Here is a 14770-nt window from a genome sequence, read left to right as displayed (position 1 = left end):
CCCCCCATTAAAGCTTCTTGCTGAGGCTGCCCATGAGTGGGATGCAGCCTTGACATCAAGCGTCTGGTTCATGAAAAGCTCCTGGAAAATGATTTTGTGGGTTGTGATACCCAAGCAGGGCTGGAAGAGGAGAGGATGCTTGGGAGGTTGTGCCTGACTGGTGGTACCTAAGCAGGGGCCAGGAGAAGACATGATGCTCAAGGGTGTTTTCCCTGTAAGCCGTTTCGTGAGCAGGACCAGATGAGGTGATGCTCAGGGGAGGCTGTTTGATCAACGGGCTGGCTGCCCTATGAATGCTCCAGGTTAATTGGGAAAAAAGTCAGGCAAAATGCAGGCCAAAAGCCAATATGGAATGTGTCACACCAGCTTGGGAATATCCTTGGCCCCACCAATTGTACCGTTTAAGGGATCCACAAGACCATAGGAACAGCCCAGTTTCCCAGCTCCCAAGTTTTCCATCTCCATGTGTCGTCCAGGCAGCTCTGGAATCCTCTGTTTCCCTTGCGCCAGATCCCAGCTGCTTCCTGCTCTGTTTCCAGAAAGGGTCATTGCTTTTCTCTGCTAATTTCCCATCACTGCAAATCCTCCTGTTCTGCCAGGCCAGGGATGCTCTCCCACTCAGAGCTGTAGAGGAGAGAGCTCAGTTGGACCCAACTTTGAAAGAGAAACACCTCAAAAAAAACTTCAAAAAGGCAACAACAACAACAAAGCATCTGTATATTCTATCCACATTTCCATCCTAATTATCCTCCCTGGTGCTGCTGATGGGGGAGTTTAGCTGCTGGCACCCACATGGACCTGGAAAAACCTGGAAATGTCCCCAGAATGAGCCCTTCCCCTGCCTAGGGTGCTGGCTTTTGACACCTCAGCTGCCAATCATCCCCTTCCACCCCACTGTTACTTAGTGAGACAGTAAATGATGTCACTCTGATGTCATTTGCTGCCTCCTGCTCCTGCCAGCTCAACAGCATCATCACTGCCTGGCTCAAGAAAGGGGCCATGGTGGCAATCCTCTTTGGCCAGGTTCAGGGACAAAAGACTCCAGCACTTCAAAAAATGCCGAGAAATTAATATTTTGGGGGGCTGTGGGGTGAAGGAGCTTGGAAAATTGCCCCAGGAGAGGACAAAAGAAGCACAAAGCCTTCCTTGCTCCAGCTTGGCTGCTGCTCGGCTTTGCATGAAAGTCTGGGAAAAATGTCCTCAATGAAACACCAAGTGGTTCAGGAAAGACTGAAACAATATTTATTATTTTTTTAAAATAACAAATAAATACTTCTTTTTTGTTTTGTTTTTTTTTTTTAAAGAAATTGGCTTCTCTCTCTCCAGCACTCATCTGGGAGTGTGATGGGGAATCACTTCTCCCCAGCCCACCCGTGGATCCCGCACAGCGTTGCCCACCAGCCCCACTTTCCGCTCAGACACCCCAAATCCACCCTCACGTCTTGCTCCCAGCCATCCAGGTCCCCTCCAACCACTCCTATGACACCTTTTTCACCACTTCTTATCCTTTTCATCAATTCCTAGTTTTATTTTACAGTGACCCAAACACCGGCGCACCCAAGGTCTCGCCCGGAGGCATTAAAAGCAACCGATTAACAACCGTAGCCGAAGCCAAAAGCGTGTCGAGACGTTTCGCTCCCGTCTCCAGCCCTTCCCAGGGAATCGTTACAAGAAATTACCAAGATGGGATCACGGCGCCGCGGCAGATTTTATTATTTAATTGCCAAAGTGGGACAGCTAGAGATGCTCGAGGAGGTCCTGGCTCCGCACCAGTGCCGGCAAGCATGAGCTTTACCTCTGCAGGTCGCCAAAACGGGGAAAAATAAAGAAAAATAAAATCAAGATGAGGTTGATGCTGCTTTGCAGGGGAAAGCATTGAAGGCTGAGACCGATTCGGGTTTTCCAAACCAAAGGCAGTGTCCAATCCCGATGGCAGAGTGGCCAAATCCAGCTTTCCTGCTTCACCAGGTGCTGGCACGCAGCTGCAGTTGCCTGGTCGGGTGTTTCCATCAGCTGTGACATAAAATTGGAATTTTCTGCTCCCCCAACCCCCCCCATCATTTACCAAGTCCCAAATCAATTATTCCCACCTGCGCACCTTTGTTGGAGAGGGCTGGTAAAAGGGTCAGGGAATCTCCCAGGGTTAGGGACCCATATTCGCCTCCTCCTGGGCTCTGAGGTGGAGGGAAAGATCCCCCAGGAAGGGCTTCCCCAGGGGTGTGAGGATAATTCTGGGGCTCATCCAAAACTGCCAGTGCCTTCAGGTCTTTGTAACCCCCAAGCAGCAGCTTCATACCGCCCCCCCCACCCCAGAGGGCCCATCCCAACCCGTAGACATGGATAACCTTTGGATAACCACAAGGCCGGGCAACCCCTCACCTCTTTCGGGGCTACCCCCTCCCCCTTAGATTTGGGGCAGGAGAAGGAGGGCGAAGGCTGCAGGAAGGCGGAGGGCAGAGGGGTGGGAAGGAAGCTCATCCCCGATTCCCAGCTGCCGGCTGGCGCATCCCTTCTCCAGCAGCCCCCGGGGGTGGGCTCAGCAACGCACGTGTGTGGGGAGGGAGGTGTGGGGACGTGTGTGTGCACCCTCTATATATACCACCGTGGCACAGGCGCCGGAGGAGGCACGGAGCAGAGGAGCCGGCAGCCAACAGCACACCCGCAGGTAAGAAAATCCCCTTGAATTTCCCATCCTGGAGGGGCTTGGCTGGGGTTCTTTTATTCTCCAGGATGGTCCGTCCGGCTTTGATTCTCAGCTATTCCCTTCCCTGCTATTAAATGAAACATCCCCCTGAAGGGGGAAATATTCCCCCTCTCTATCCTAAAAAAATAATAATAATAAAATAACAAAGTTTCAGCTTCACCATCCAGCCCTAAAATCAACGGGAGAGGAGCTGGAGGGATGCAACAAGAGTCGGCACGGGCCGCCTGCCCGAAGCTGGGGGGGATGCTGGCAGGGGGATGGTGGGTTCCTCTGGGATGGGTGGGATTTTTTAAGGGATTTTTCTTTTTTTTTTTTTTTCTTTTGGTGGGGGGGACAGGGGATGCTGAAGCACCACTTTCCCCATCCGGTATTTCTGCCCCGTTTTCTTGTAGCCAGGACATCACCATGGGATGCTCCGGGAGATGCCCGGCTTACGAACAATCCCTTTTTACCTCCCAGAAAAAAAGCAGAAAAAGGAGGAAAATGGGGTGTTTTTTTGTTGTTGGTGTTGCTTTTATTTTATTTTTTTTTCGGTCCACCCCAAAAGCAAGAATGAATGGCTGAGCCGTGGGGATGTGGGGAGAAATGTTCTCCCCAAGCTTTTTTACCTTTGAGCAGCCTCTCTTGGTCTCTCCAGCCCACATCTGTGTTTATGGTTGCGCCGCGGCGTCTAATTTTGGCCAATTATGGCCAATTACCTGATTGAGGGGGATCGACAAAAGCAAGTGCTTCTTTTTCTGGCAAGCATCTGGCATCTGCAGCCAAACCTGCCTCCCCCCCCTTCCCCCCCAATCCCCCCTTGTTCTCCCTAAAATGCCCCCCAAATCCCTCCAGTTTGCCCTAAAATCCTTGCAAATCCCTTCACTTCCTAAAATCCTCCTCAAAGCTGCCTGCACAAAACCGTGCAGCATCGCTGGGGTTTTGGGGGAGCCAGGGAAGTGTTTTAGCCTGTGCCAGTGGGGGACACTGTTGGACAATATTGTGCGTTTTCCACTGGAAAATGCTTTGACTCCTTCAATGCTGGCTCCAGTGGGGTCGGATCCTGCCTGGTCACATCCCTCTGGCCCTTGGGATCAGGCCTTGGCTTTGGGCAACATGGGAATTAGCAGGGAAAAATATTAATTTGGGCTGATTTGAGGTACTGGGCTGGGAAGTGAGGAGCTCCTTAATGTGGTCCCCGCATGGTGTGACTGATCCTAAACCGTGGTGAAGGTTTTTGGGATAGGGTGGCCATCCTGCTGCCAGGATAATCCTTGCTATTGGCATCTCCCATGGGAAGAGGGGATGGAGCATCCTCTGGGGAGAGGCAGAGAGCATCTCCCCAGCACTGCCCCTGAGCTCCCGACCCAAATTGCATCAAATGAAGCGAAGAAAACCCATCTCAAGCCAGCACCTGCTTCCCCTTCCACCTCTTTTCCTTGGGTTATTCCCATCCCACAAGCTCAGCTCAATCCTTCCTGCTGTCCCTTTTGTACGGCTTCATCTCCCCCATCATCCCACCCGGAGAAATAATTACAAACCACTTGTCCTGATGGATAACCATACCCTGCTGTTATCTGAACTGCAGGCTGGATTTAAAAAAACAAAACACAACTCTTCCCCCCCAAAATGTTAATGAGAGTAATTAACTGGAGTGAAAACTCCCCTGGTGTAGTGGGGAGCAGGAGGGGGGGGAGGGTGTGGTGAGGAGGGTCCAAAAGGTGTTTTGTAGGATGGCGTGGCCATATCCTGGCACCTCTCTGGGATGGATGGGTTTAGTTTTCTGGGATGAAGGGGAACGTTGGTGCTCAGGAGCAGCCAGGAGCTGCAGGGATGGCTGTAGGGTGATGCCAGGGCTGTCATATCCTATGCCAGGATTGGTGGCATCCCTTGGGCATGAGGGCAGTGGATCTGGCTGGTGCATCCCTTGGGAAATAGGGCCCAGGTTAAATTTTTCCCAAAGGAAAAAATGAGGGGGAAACAAACAAACAAACAAATAAATAATTAAAAAAGAGGAGGTGGGGGAAATGGTGAAAAATTGAAAAAAAAGGAGGGAAAATGGGGGAAAAAATGGGTGGGAAAGGGAAAAATGGAAAAACGGGGGAAAAAAGATGGGGGAAAAGGCATCTCTGTCTTTCTTGTGTGTCTATGTCTGTGAAACTCAGGAAGCAGCTTCATGCTGTGACCCCCCCACAAGCTGCCACCCCCCTTGTCCCAGACACCCAAGGGCAGAAGCATGAAAAAAACTCTCAGTGCTTGTTTCTTCCCTTTTAAGGGGCTGATTTAATTTTTAAGGGGTTGATTTGATTGGGGGGGGGGGGGCACTGCTGTGCAAAGGAGGGGGGGAGGTAGTTTCCCTCTTTCCTCCCCCCCCTGGTTGGTGATGGTGGCAGGGAACTGCATCCCACCCGATAACATCTTCCAATTAACCAGGAAGAAAAGCTGAGCCGTAATCTCGGAGCCTCCTCTGCAGCCAGATGTGATCTGCTCTTCCCAGGACTCGGTGTCCCCTGGGGACATGGCGACAGAGCTGGGGGTGGTTGTAGCCCCCTCCCCATCTCTGCCCAACCCCATTTTGGAGCTAAGAGATTTTTGGAGAGGGGGGGCTTTGCCCCCTCCTGGGAGCTTTCTGCCAAGCCTCTGACTCACTCAGGTTTAATGAGACTCAATGAAGATTAAGCTTTAATTCCTGCTCCTTATCAGCTTCCCTTTGTACCCTCCAGCAAATGACAACTGGGAGGGAAGGTGACCGTGACACCAGCTGGGGACCCCGGCGGATGCTCTGTGTCCATTCCAAGGAGTAGGAGTATCCCCCCACCTTGGTTGGGTGGGGAATAAATTGGGATCCCCCACCCAGGTGCTCAACTTCCCCCAAAAAAGCAGCCTGAAATGCTGCTGAGCATCACATGGGTTGCAAAGCCACTGTCACCAAGGTCTTCCTCGCCCCTGAGTGCCCTGATATGGGGTTTTCTGGGTGCTGCTCTGGCATGGATCGACCTTGGTGCCACCTTGGTTGCACCAAATTCCATGTCCCTTTTCTGCTTCTTTTCATTGTCTCCATCTCATCCCCTCACTAGTTCATCAATCTGACACCATGCAGGACCTGCTCCCAGGGGCCACGGGGATGTCACACCCCTTTTCCCAAGAGAATGAGGGTGAGGGGAGGGTCAGGAGAACCAGCCTTCCTGTGGGGATGCATTGGGCTGAATCTCTAGGAATTGAGAGGGAAGCGCACAGCCTTGGTCATGTCACTTAACCCCCACCTGTCCCTGACATCGGTGTCAAGATTTAAGATCAGGCTGGCAATAAATCTGGATGGGAAATGGGAGGATTCTTTGGAAATTGGCTTCGCTGCTCCCCACTGGGTGGGCTCAGATCCCAGCAATCCCTGCTGGCAGCAATGGCTGGACCCTCCCAAGATCAGGATAGGTGTGGCAGCACCTCAAAAAAGTTCACGGGGGGAAACTGGAGCGGAACATCCTTGTCAAGGTCCGCTGGTGCTCGGATGAGAAGCGTCCTGTTCAGGGGACAGCTGGGGACGTGCTGCCCTGCCACGTCCACCTGCTAAAATAAATCCCGTCCCAGGACTTGTGCCATCAGATAGCCTGGAAAAAAAAAAAAAACCAAAACGGGACACGCCGGATCTGTTTGAAGGATGGGGAAGGCAGCTGGGCTCCTTTCCTGAACGGATAAGAGAGACTGGGAACACGCGCATCTGGGGGCGCGGGGTGCTGGGAACATTTTGGCACAGGGGTGCCACTGCTGTCCCAGTTTGACAGTTTTCCTCTCTCCTCCTGCACGGCAGCCGGTGCCGGTGCCGCCATGAGGGCTGTGCTCTGGGACCTGCTGCTGCTCTGCCTCTTCGCCCGGGCGCGGGGGGACTGCCGGGGGGACTGTCTGCGCTGCGACCGCCACCTCTACCGCGACAGCTTCGACGTCCTCGTAAGTCCCCGTTGGCTTGTCCTCCCCTGTAGGTAGCACCCGTGGGGGGTAGCACCCCTTGGGGTAGCAGCCATGGGTGCTGTGCCAGCTGTATTTCCCCCTGCCCCTGTTGGGCGGGCCCCCTCCTCCTTGCATCAGGATCGGGGTGAGGGCCTGGGGGGCCTGATGGTCGAGGTAAAGATGTCACCTGCCATCACTGTCATAGAATCATAGAACCCCAGACTGGCTTGTGTGGGAAGAAACATGAAAGACCATCTAGTTCCAACCCCCTTCCATGGGCGGGGACATCTTCCGCTAGACCAGGTTGCTCTGTCTCTCCTACTTGGGCCACCCCCCAGGCACAAGATGATTCTGAGGGAGGATGCAAACCCCAAATCAGCATCCAGGAGTGACAGGGACAAGAAGGGTCCCAAGAGGCTCCTTCATCACCCTCACCAACCTCAGACTACCCTGGACCTCCACCCTATTCTCCAACAAGCCTCCAAAATTCCCCTCTGAGCCCCAGCAGGACAGGACCAGCTTTGCATATGATGAACCATTGTGTTTTGTGGGGGTCCAGGCACCCTGCAGCCCCCCTTGCCCTCGTGATTTGCCTCTGACACTGGATGGGAAAAGCCATTAAAGAGCATTTTGGATTTTTCCGGACCCTAATCCTTTCTTTTCCTCTCCACTGAACCGCAGCCAGGCTCTGGCTGGCATCATGTCTTTCCTTCCTTATCCCCCACCACTCCCAAGGGATTATCCATTGCTTCCCCCCCACCCCTTTTGCTGATTAATTAGCAATGACAAATCTCATTGAGTTGAGATGTTCACCCAAAAGGAGCTGGCAGCTTGGGAAGGTCCCAGGGCTGGGAAACATCCCCCCAAAACCAGGAAGAACCAGGACTTTCAGGGCTCCGTGGAGGTGCTGGAGTGACCCCGGTGCCACTACTTTGCTGGCAAAACCTCCTGCAATCACATGTCACTGCTACCAAGGTTTTGGGTACCACCACCCTGGTTTTGCTGCAAAATGCTCTTTTGCAGTCTGAAGGCACCAGTGTCTCCACAGGGACCTCCCCCTTTCCACCCCATCCTGCTTCTGGGGCTGCATTATGTTCTGACTTCGCTGGTCAGCAAGATGGAGATAAGATGGGATGGTTGGTGGGCCATGGGTACCGTGCAAGGTTGTATCTCCAAAGCCAGAGTGGTTTGAAGCAGGAGCAGAGGAACCTGGGGCCCTTTGAGGCTCAGTTTCAGCTGGAAGAAGTGTCATGGTGGGATTTGATACAACCTTCCACTGTTTCCAAAGCAACAGCCAGAGTCCCATTGGCAATGTGGCTGATCTGTCCTTCAGAGCTAGAGACAGGAGATCCCCCTGAAATTATGGGCATACCTGCATCAACATTGCAGCTGCCAGGGCAGGACAGGGATCAGCTGATGGAACTGGTCTTCAAGATGTGAGTGAATCATGGAATTGTCAGAGTTGGAAGGGACCTCTAGAGATCATCCAGTCCAACTGCCCCTCTAAAGCAGGATCCCCTAGAGCACATTACTCAGGACTGCATCCAGGTGGGTCTTGAATATCTCCAGAGAAGGAGACTCCTCAACCTCCCTGGGCAGCCTGTCCCAGTGCTCTGTCATCCTCACCCTAAATAAGTTTTTGCTCATATTTAAATGAAATTTCCCATGTTCCAGCTTGTTCCAGCTTGTGCCCATTGCCCCTCGTCCTGTCACTGGGTCCTACTGAAAAGAGCCTGGCTCCATCCTCCTTGCACCCACCCTGGGGCATTAATAAGGTCTCCCCTCAGCCTTCTCTTCTCCAGGCTGAAGAGCCCCAGCTCCCTCAGCCTTTCCTCATAAGGGAGATGCTCCAATCCCCCAGTCATCTTTGTTGCCCTCCACTGGACTCTCTCTGGTAGTTCCCTGGCTTTCAAACTGGAGAGCCCAGAACTGGACACAGCATTCCAGATGTGGCCTCACCAGGGCAGAGTAGAGAGGGGGAAAGACATCTCTTGACGTACTGGCCACACTCTTCCTCATGCACCCCAGGATTCCATTGGCCTTCTTGGCCACAAGGACACATTGCTGGCTTGTGGATAATTTACTTTCTACCAGGACTCCCAGATTCTTCTCCTCAGAACTGCTTTCCAGCAGGTCCAACCCTAACCTATGCTGGTGCATGGGGTTCTTCCTCCCCAGGTGCAGGACCCTACATTTCCCCACATTGAACCTCATTAGGTTCTTCTCTGCCCAGCTCTCCAGCCTGTCCAGGTCATGCTGGATGGCAGCACAGCTCTCTGGAGTGCCAGTCACCCCTCTCAGTTTGGTATCATCAACAAACTTGCTGAGGATACACTCTGTCCCCTCATCCAGGCCATTGATGAATATGTTGAACAAGTGCAGACTGAGTATTGACCCCTGGGAGACACCACTGGTTACAGGCCTCCAACTCGACCCCGCTCTGTTAATCACCACCCTCTGAGCTCTGTCACACAGTCATCCTTGGATTGTGCAAACCCATGGTGGCACCATCAACGCCACCTGAAGATCAGAAGGAACCTCCCCAGGCAGTTTTGGTACTGAATGTGGAGCATTGGTGTTGGCTGAGGACACTGTCACCAGAAGCCATTTCCATGTGAATTAAGACCACAGCATGATGGCCAAGGACCCTGGGATGTTTGTGGTCCTGCTTTGTGGATGGGTGATAGGACACTGATGGTCTTCAGCCTGATGCCTGAGGTAACTCCTCTTGAAGCTCATTAGAGCTGTTACCTGCATGTGATCCACCATCTTTCATCTCCAGGGTGGGCCACTGCCGGAACACATCAGCTGTAGACCCTGTCGAAGCCTCGGAGAACCCAGGAAAGTACTTGGCTCAGTGCAGGATATGCTCAGTGTCTCCACAAGGATCCTCATAGGTGTCCCAGCCTACAAAACCCTTGCCCCCACTGCTTTGGGACAACCATTTTTCTTCTTTTCTTTTCTTTTCTTTTTTTTTTCTGAAGAGCCTGCCTGCCCTTGGCAGTGGAAATAGACAACTGCTGCAGAGCTACGTGCTTGAGCTGCAGCCCTGAGATACCACCTTGGAACCTGTAGGACCTCTCATCCAGTGAAGCTGATGAACCCAAGGTGCAAAGGGTCTTTGCAAGGGATTCAGTGTTGCAGATGGCCGGTAGTGATGAGACATGCCAACGTGCTTCAACATGGGCTCCCCCAGTTGGTGTTAAGCATTTAAAAGAGCCCACTGTGCAGCTAACTCTGGGATGGAGACACTCCAAGGCAAGGCAAAATGACCCTTCCCTTCTGGACCCTCTAGCCCTGGTTTCTTTGAGCATTTATTTAGTTTGGTTCTTCTATGATATACTCCTGGATGGTTTCTTCTAGGTTCTGGTTTTGGTGGTACCAGCCCACTTGGGGCTACCACCCAGCAGCGGTGCCAGAGCTGTGCCTTAGTGGACAAGGCCTCTTGCAAAAGGATTAGACACAAATGTAGTGGGTTGCACCCATGGGTGTTGAGGAAGCCCGATGGTACCTCTTGATGAGGCTCCTCTTGATGGTCTTTGAAGGGACGTGGTGACTGGGGTGGGTTCCTGGAAGCTGGGAGGAGGCAAATGACACGCCTGTCTTGGAGGATCTGGGAAGCTATGGGTTGGTTGGCATCACCACAAGCCTTGGGAAGGTGATGGAGCACATCATCCTGCAAAGCATTTTCAAAAGTTTGGAGGACAAGAAGGTCATAGGGAGCAGCCAGCATGGATTTATGAAGGGCAAATTGTGCTTGACCAACCTGACAGCTTTCCACAGTTAGACAACCAGCTTGTCTTGACTTTCATCAGGCTTCAAAATTGTCTCCCATGACATCCTCATGGACAAGGTGCTGAAACACAGGGTAGATAAACGGGCAGTAAAGTGGACTAAAACCTGGAGGACCTTGACATCTTCGTTAATGACCAGGATGATGTGGCAGATGCTCCCACAGCAGTTAGCAGATGATGCAGAGCTGGGAGATGTGGATGGTAGACCAGAGTCATGCTGCCATCCAGAGGAGCATCACCAGGCTGGAGAAATGGGCTGGTATGAACCTCATGAAGTTCAACAAGGAGAAAAGTCTTGCCCCTGGAGAGGAACAACTCCAAGCACCAGGATATGCCATGGGCACACACCAGAGCTGTTCCCACCTCTGCTGTCCCATGGCTTACCAGCATCCCCACCACCTCTGGTAGCCCAGGAATGGCTTTTGAAATAGGACACCTCACTGCATGAGGACAGGCAAGAGCCGATGTGCTGCTGGCACCTTTCCTTGGGTGTCTTCCAACCCATTGTATTGTTGGATGGGCTGGATGGGAGAACACCCAAGAACCTGGCATTCGGGCAACAACACATGGCATTTCACAGAATCCTATACTGGTTTACCTGTATAAAGGGACCTCAAAGATCATCTACTTCCAACCCCTTGCCTTGGGCGGGGACACTTCCCACTAGACCAGCTTGCTGCAAGCCCCATCCAGCCTGGCCTTCCACACTTCCAGGGAGGGTAAGGGACATTTTTTGGGGTACTTGGGGGTACACCGCGTGGCGTATGGAACACACACACACAACATTTGGGGTACACCACCCAGCACCGCTCAGTGTCCCACAGTCCCAGGGTCACCCAACCCTCCCTGACACCCATCCCCGTGTCTCCTGTGCAGATCTGCATCCTGGAGTGTGAAGGTGAAGCCGTGCCACGGGCCACCTGGGAGCTGTGTGCCGCCGCCACCGGCCGAGCCGCCCCACGGCCCCGCGACCTCCAGGCCGCCGGCGACCCCTGGCCCGGCGCGGTGCCACCCAACCCGTGGCAGGTGGCCGAGCTGCTGCGGGGCCGGGACACCCAGGAGGAGGAAGGCGCGGAAGCGGCACCGGGCTCCTTCCCGCAGCCACCCGAGGACATTTCCCGACGAGTTGGCGGTTTCTCCCGGGGGACGCGCGGCTCGAGGCCGGCACCGACGGCCAGGGGGGTGCAGAAGCGATACGGGGGCTTCATCGGGGTCCGCAAGTCAGCGAGGAAGTGGAACAACCAGAAGAGGTTTAGCGAGTTCCTGAAGCAGTACCTGGGCATGTCGCCCCGTTCCAGTGAGTACGACCTTGGCGGCGGCATCAGCGAGCACAACGAGATCTAACGGAGAGCCGCGCCGCCCGGCCAGGTCCGCCATGGCCAAAAAAGTCAACCCTCTGCCCCTCCACACCGCATGTCCATAGGTGCAGATTAAAAAAAAAAAAAAGGGGGGGGGAATAATAATAATAATAATAATTAAAAGAAAGAATGATAATAAAAATAAAACATTGGGAAATGGCTTGAAAATGCCAAATTGGAGACCGGGGAGGGATGGTGGGAGCGGGCGCCGGCATCTTGGCATCCGAAGGGCACGTGGGAAAGGCCCGTTGGTGGCAGCATCTCCCCAGGGAGGATGGATGAAAGGGGCTTGTCCTTGGCATCGAGTAGGGCTGAAGGATGGTTCAGGCACCCAAAGAGCGGGGGAGGGGGGAATAAAAAAATTGACTTAAAACAATTTCCATTTTTATAAATAAAAAGTATAAATAAATTTTTAAATGAAAACGTTCTAAATTTAAAAAAAAAATTAAACACCTTTTAAAATTAAAAATTCTAAATGAAATGCATAAAATTTGAACGGTGAAAATTTCTAAATCAAACATTTAAATAAACTTTAAAATGTAAAAAAAAGCTAATTAAAAATATATTAAAATAATGTAAACCCTTTAAAATAACCTAAAATAAAGCAAAGCAGACCCTTCTCCTTTTAGAAATGGAACCAGTCCTCCCCAAAACGCTCCAGCCTCCCATTGCCAACCCCAGCAGCAGGTTATCCCTGCGCTGCTTTTCCCCAGGGACCAGCATCTGTCCCTCCCCCGGCACCGGCTGCACAGCGGGATGCTCGGAGCCCCCAGCCCCTTCACCCCGCAGCTGCCGAGACCACCCAGCCCCACACCATCCCCAGATTTACAATTTGGGAGAATTTTAAACACAATCTCCCTCACCCCCCAGCCCTTTTTCTTTTTTGGTTCTTTTTACTTTTTTTTTTTCTTTCCTTTTTTCCTCCTCGGGTGGCATCGTCCTAAATCAGGGCATGTACCCCCCGCCCCCCGGGGAGAGCCCCTCGCTCCCCCCTGCTCTCGGCTCAGCTGCTTTTTTTTTTTCCCCTTTTTTTTTTTTCCTTTATTTTTTCCTTTCTTTTTTTTTTCCCCTTCTTTTCCTCTATTTTTTTTTCTTGTTTTGTTTTATTTTTATTTTTTTTATAGCGTTCCGGCACCGCATCCCAGCACCTTCCGCCAGGCACAGGCAAAATTAACCCTGCTCCTGCCCGCCCCAGAGCAGCCTCCATCCTCTCTCTGACGGACCCCAAAGCGCTTCAGACTCGCACGCGTTCAGAAATCACTTTGCTCTTCACTCACTAAAGCCCGATTTAAACCAGGACACCAGGAATTTCGGCCGGCGACGGGGAGCGAGATGGCGCGGGAAGGTGGGGGGTGGAAAGGACCGCGGGGGATGGGGCGGAAATGTCGGCAAAATAAGGGGGGGAAAAGCCACTTTTGGGGAAAAAAAAAAAAAAAGGAAAATTTTAGGTGTTTGGGTTTTTTTTGGGGGGTGGCGATTGTGAACAAGCCATCTTGCATCCAGTAGTAAATCAGGGCCCCCCCGCCCCCCCCTCCATTCTCAGTGCCTTCCCTGGCTTTCAGCTTCTCACCAGATTGATTTCCAACTTTTCCAATGAGGAATGCCAAGGGGGTCACGTCCCACTGTGGCTCCATCCCCACGTGTCCAACCCAACACCAGGAACCAGCTCCCACCCCAGCGCCCAGAAACCACCTGGAAATGTTGACATTTTTCTTTTCTTTTTTTTTTTTTTTTTTTTTAGTTTTTAAAATATTTTTCCCTTTTGAAGTTATTTTCCTTAACATTTTGTGAAGCCCCCGGGGTTGACTTCTTTGCTCAGCAATACAAACTGTGTCCATGTTTTCTTTGTGTCCTTCCTCCATCCCTGCTGGCATGTATCTGTATCCCAGTCCCTCTGCCAGGATACGGGTGGGGTTTTTTCCATGTCGCTCCCGAGGAGGATTAATTGGAGCCAGTTAATTCTCCTGCCTAATTTGCTATCCCCCAAAATAACAATTTTAGAAAAGCAACTTGGCCTGGGTCTCACCTGCAGCGCTGGCCTTCACTGTTTGTAAAACAAACAAAAAAAAAGATGTTATTACCCCTATGGAAAAAAAAAAAGAAAATGGAAAAAAAAGAAATCTATTCCAAGACCTTGTTCTTTTTAATTGTTTCATACAAAGATTTCTCCATTAAACTTGTACATAGCAAAAGGATTAATAAATTAGTTTACTGTTTCTACGATATTACTGCGACTGGCGACCGTCACTTGGGTCAACGCTTGCAGAGCAGGTCCCTGCTGCCCCACCCCCCCATGGGGGGATCAACCTCCCCCTATTCAGCTAGAGAATGGTTTCATTTTAGGGGGAAAAAAGGGAGATTTGGGTCAATTTGCATAATTTCCAGCGTGGGATGGTGGAAATCCCTCCCTTGTCTGGGCTGTTGCAGAGCTGGGGGGGGGGGGGTGTGTCAGTCCTGTTTCACTCATGTCCTTCAGCCAAAAATGGGATGGATCAGGGGGGTTACTTGGGGGAAAACAGGGAATTCTAGGGTCTAAGAAAGGGGAATTTCCACCCAGCTCCGTTACACCCACAACCAATTTGCATGAGGATAATAAAAGCATCCCCCTCTCCACTGAAAATGGGGGGGGGGGGGAGGAGGGGTGTCGCCAGCTTTCTTCAGAGACCCCAGATCTGGGGAGCAGAGCATCGCCCCCAAAGTGCTATTTTCAGCGTTGCCATAGAAACGGTGCCATGGAGGGGCAGGGCTGTGTGGTGGCCATGCCACCAGTGTCCCCAGTTTGATCCCAGTTTGCAAACTGGGTTAAGACTCGGCTCAGCGAGGTGACTTCTGCTTTTTTTTTTTTTTTTGCCAAGCAGAAAGAAAAAAGGGGTTGGTAATTAAAAAATTAACTGGGGAAGACCCTGGCAGGTGGGAGGGTTTGTTTTGCCAGCTGCGAGTTGGGAATGGAGGTTCCAGAGTTCCTCTGCACGACAGGTCATAGCCAGGCCATA

At 52.0% G+C, this 14770-nt stretch overlaps 1 protein-coding gene across 3 annotated transcripts; it reads left to right on the top strand.

Annotated features, from left to right (window-relative positions):
- The first annotated feature begins 2631 nt into the window (after positions 1-2631).
- On the top strand, positions 2632-13113 carry PNOC (prepronociceptin). Of its 3 annotated transcripts, none has more exons than XM_051614450.1 (4): positions 2632-2665; positions 6489-6625; positions 11296-11716; positions 12902-13113. In XM_051614450.1, the coding sequence occupies exons 2-4, from the start codon at positions 6506-6508 to the stop codon at positions 12949-12951; spliced, it is 591 nt and encodes a 196-aa protein (XP_051470410.1). In that variant the 5' UTR covers positions 2632-2665; positions 6489-6505; the 3' UTR covers positions 12952-13113. The 3 variants fall into 3 exon arrangements, with proteins under 3 accessions (XP_051470410.1, XP_051470412.1, XP_051470411.1); XM_051614452.1 differs by having other exon boundaries at positions 11296-11787; positions 12902-12927; XM_051614451.1 differs by lacking the exon at positions 12902-13113 and having other exon boundaries at positions 11296-11937.
- Positions 13114-14770: the final 1657 nt, after the last annotated feature.

Source organism: Apus apus, chromosome 3 (assembly GCF_020740795.1).
Source record: "Apus apus isolate bApuApu2 chromosome 3, bApuApu2.pri.cur, whole genome shotgun sequence".
Lineage (NCBI taxonomy): Eukaryota > Metazoa > Chordata > Aves > Apodiformes > Apodidae > Apus > Apus apus.
The sequence above is the reverse complement of the archived record's forward strand: the minus strand, read 5'-3'. Positions and strand labels throughout refer to the sequence as shown.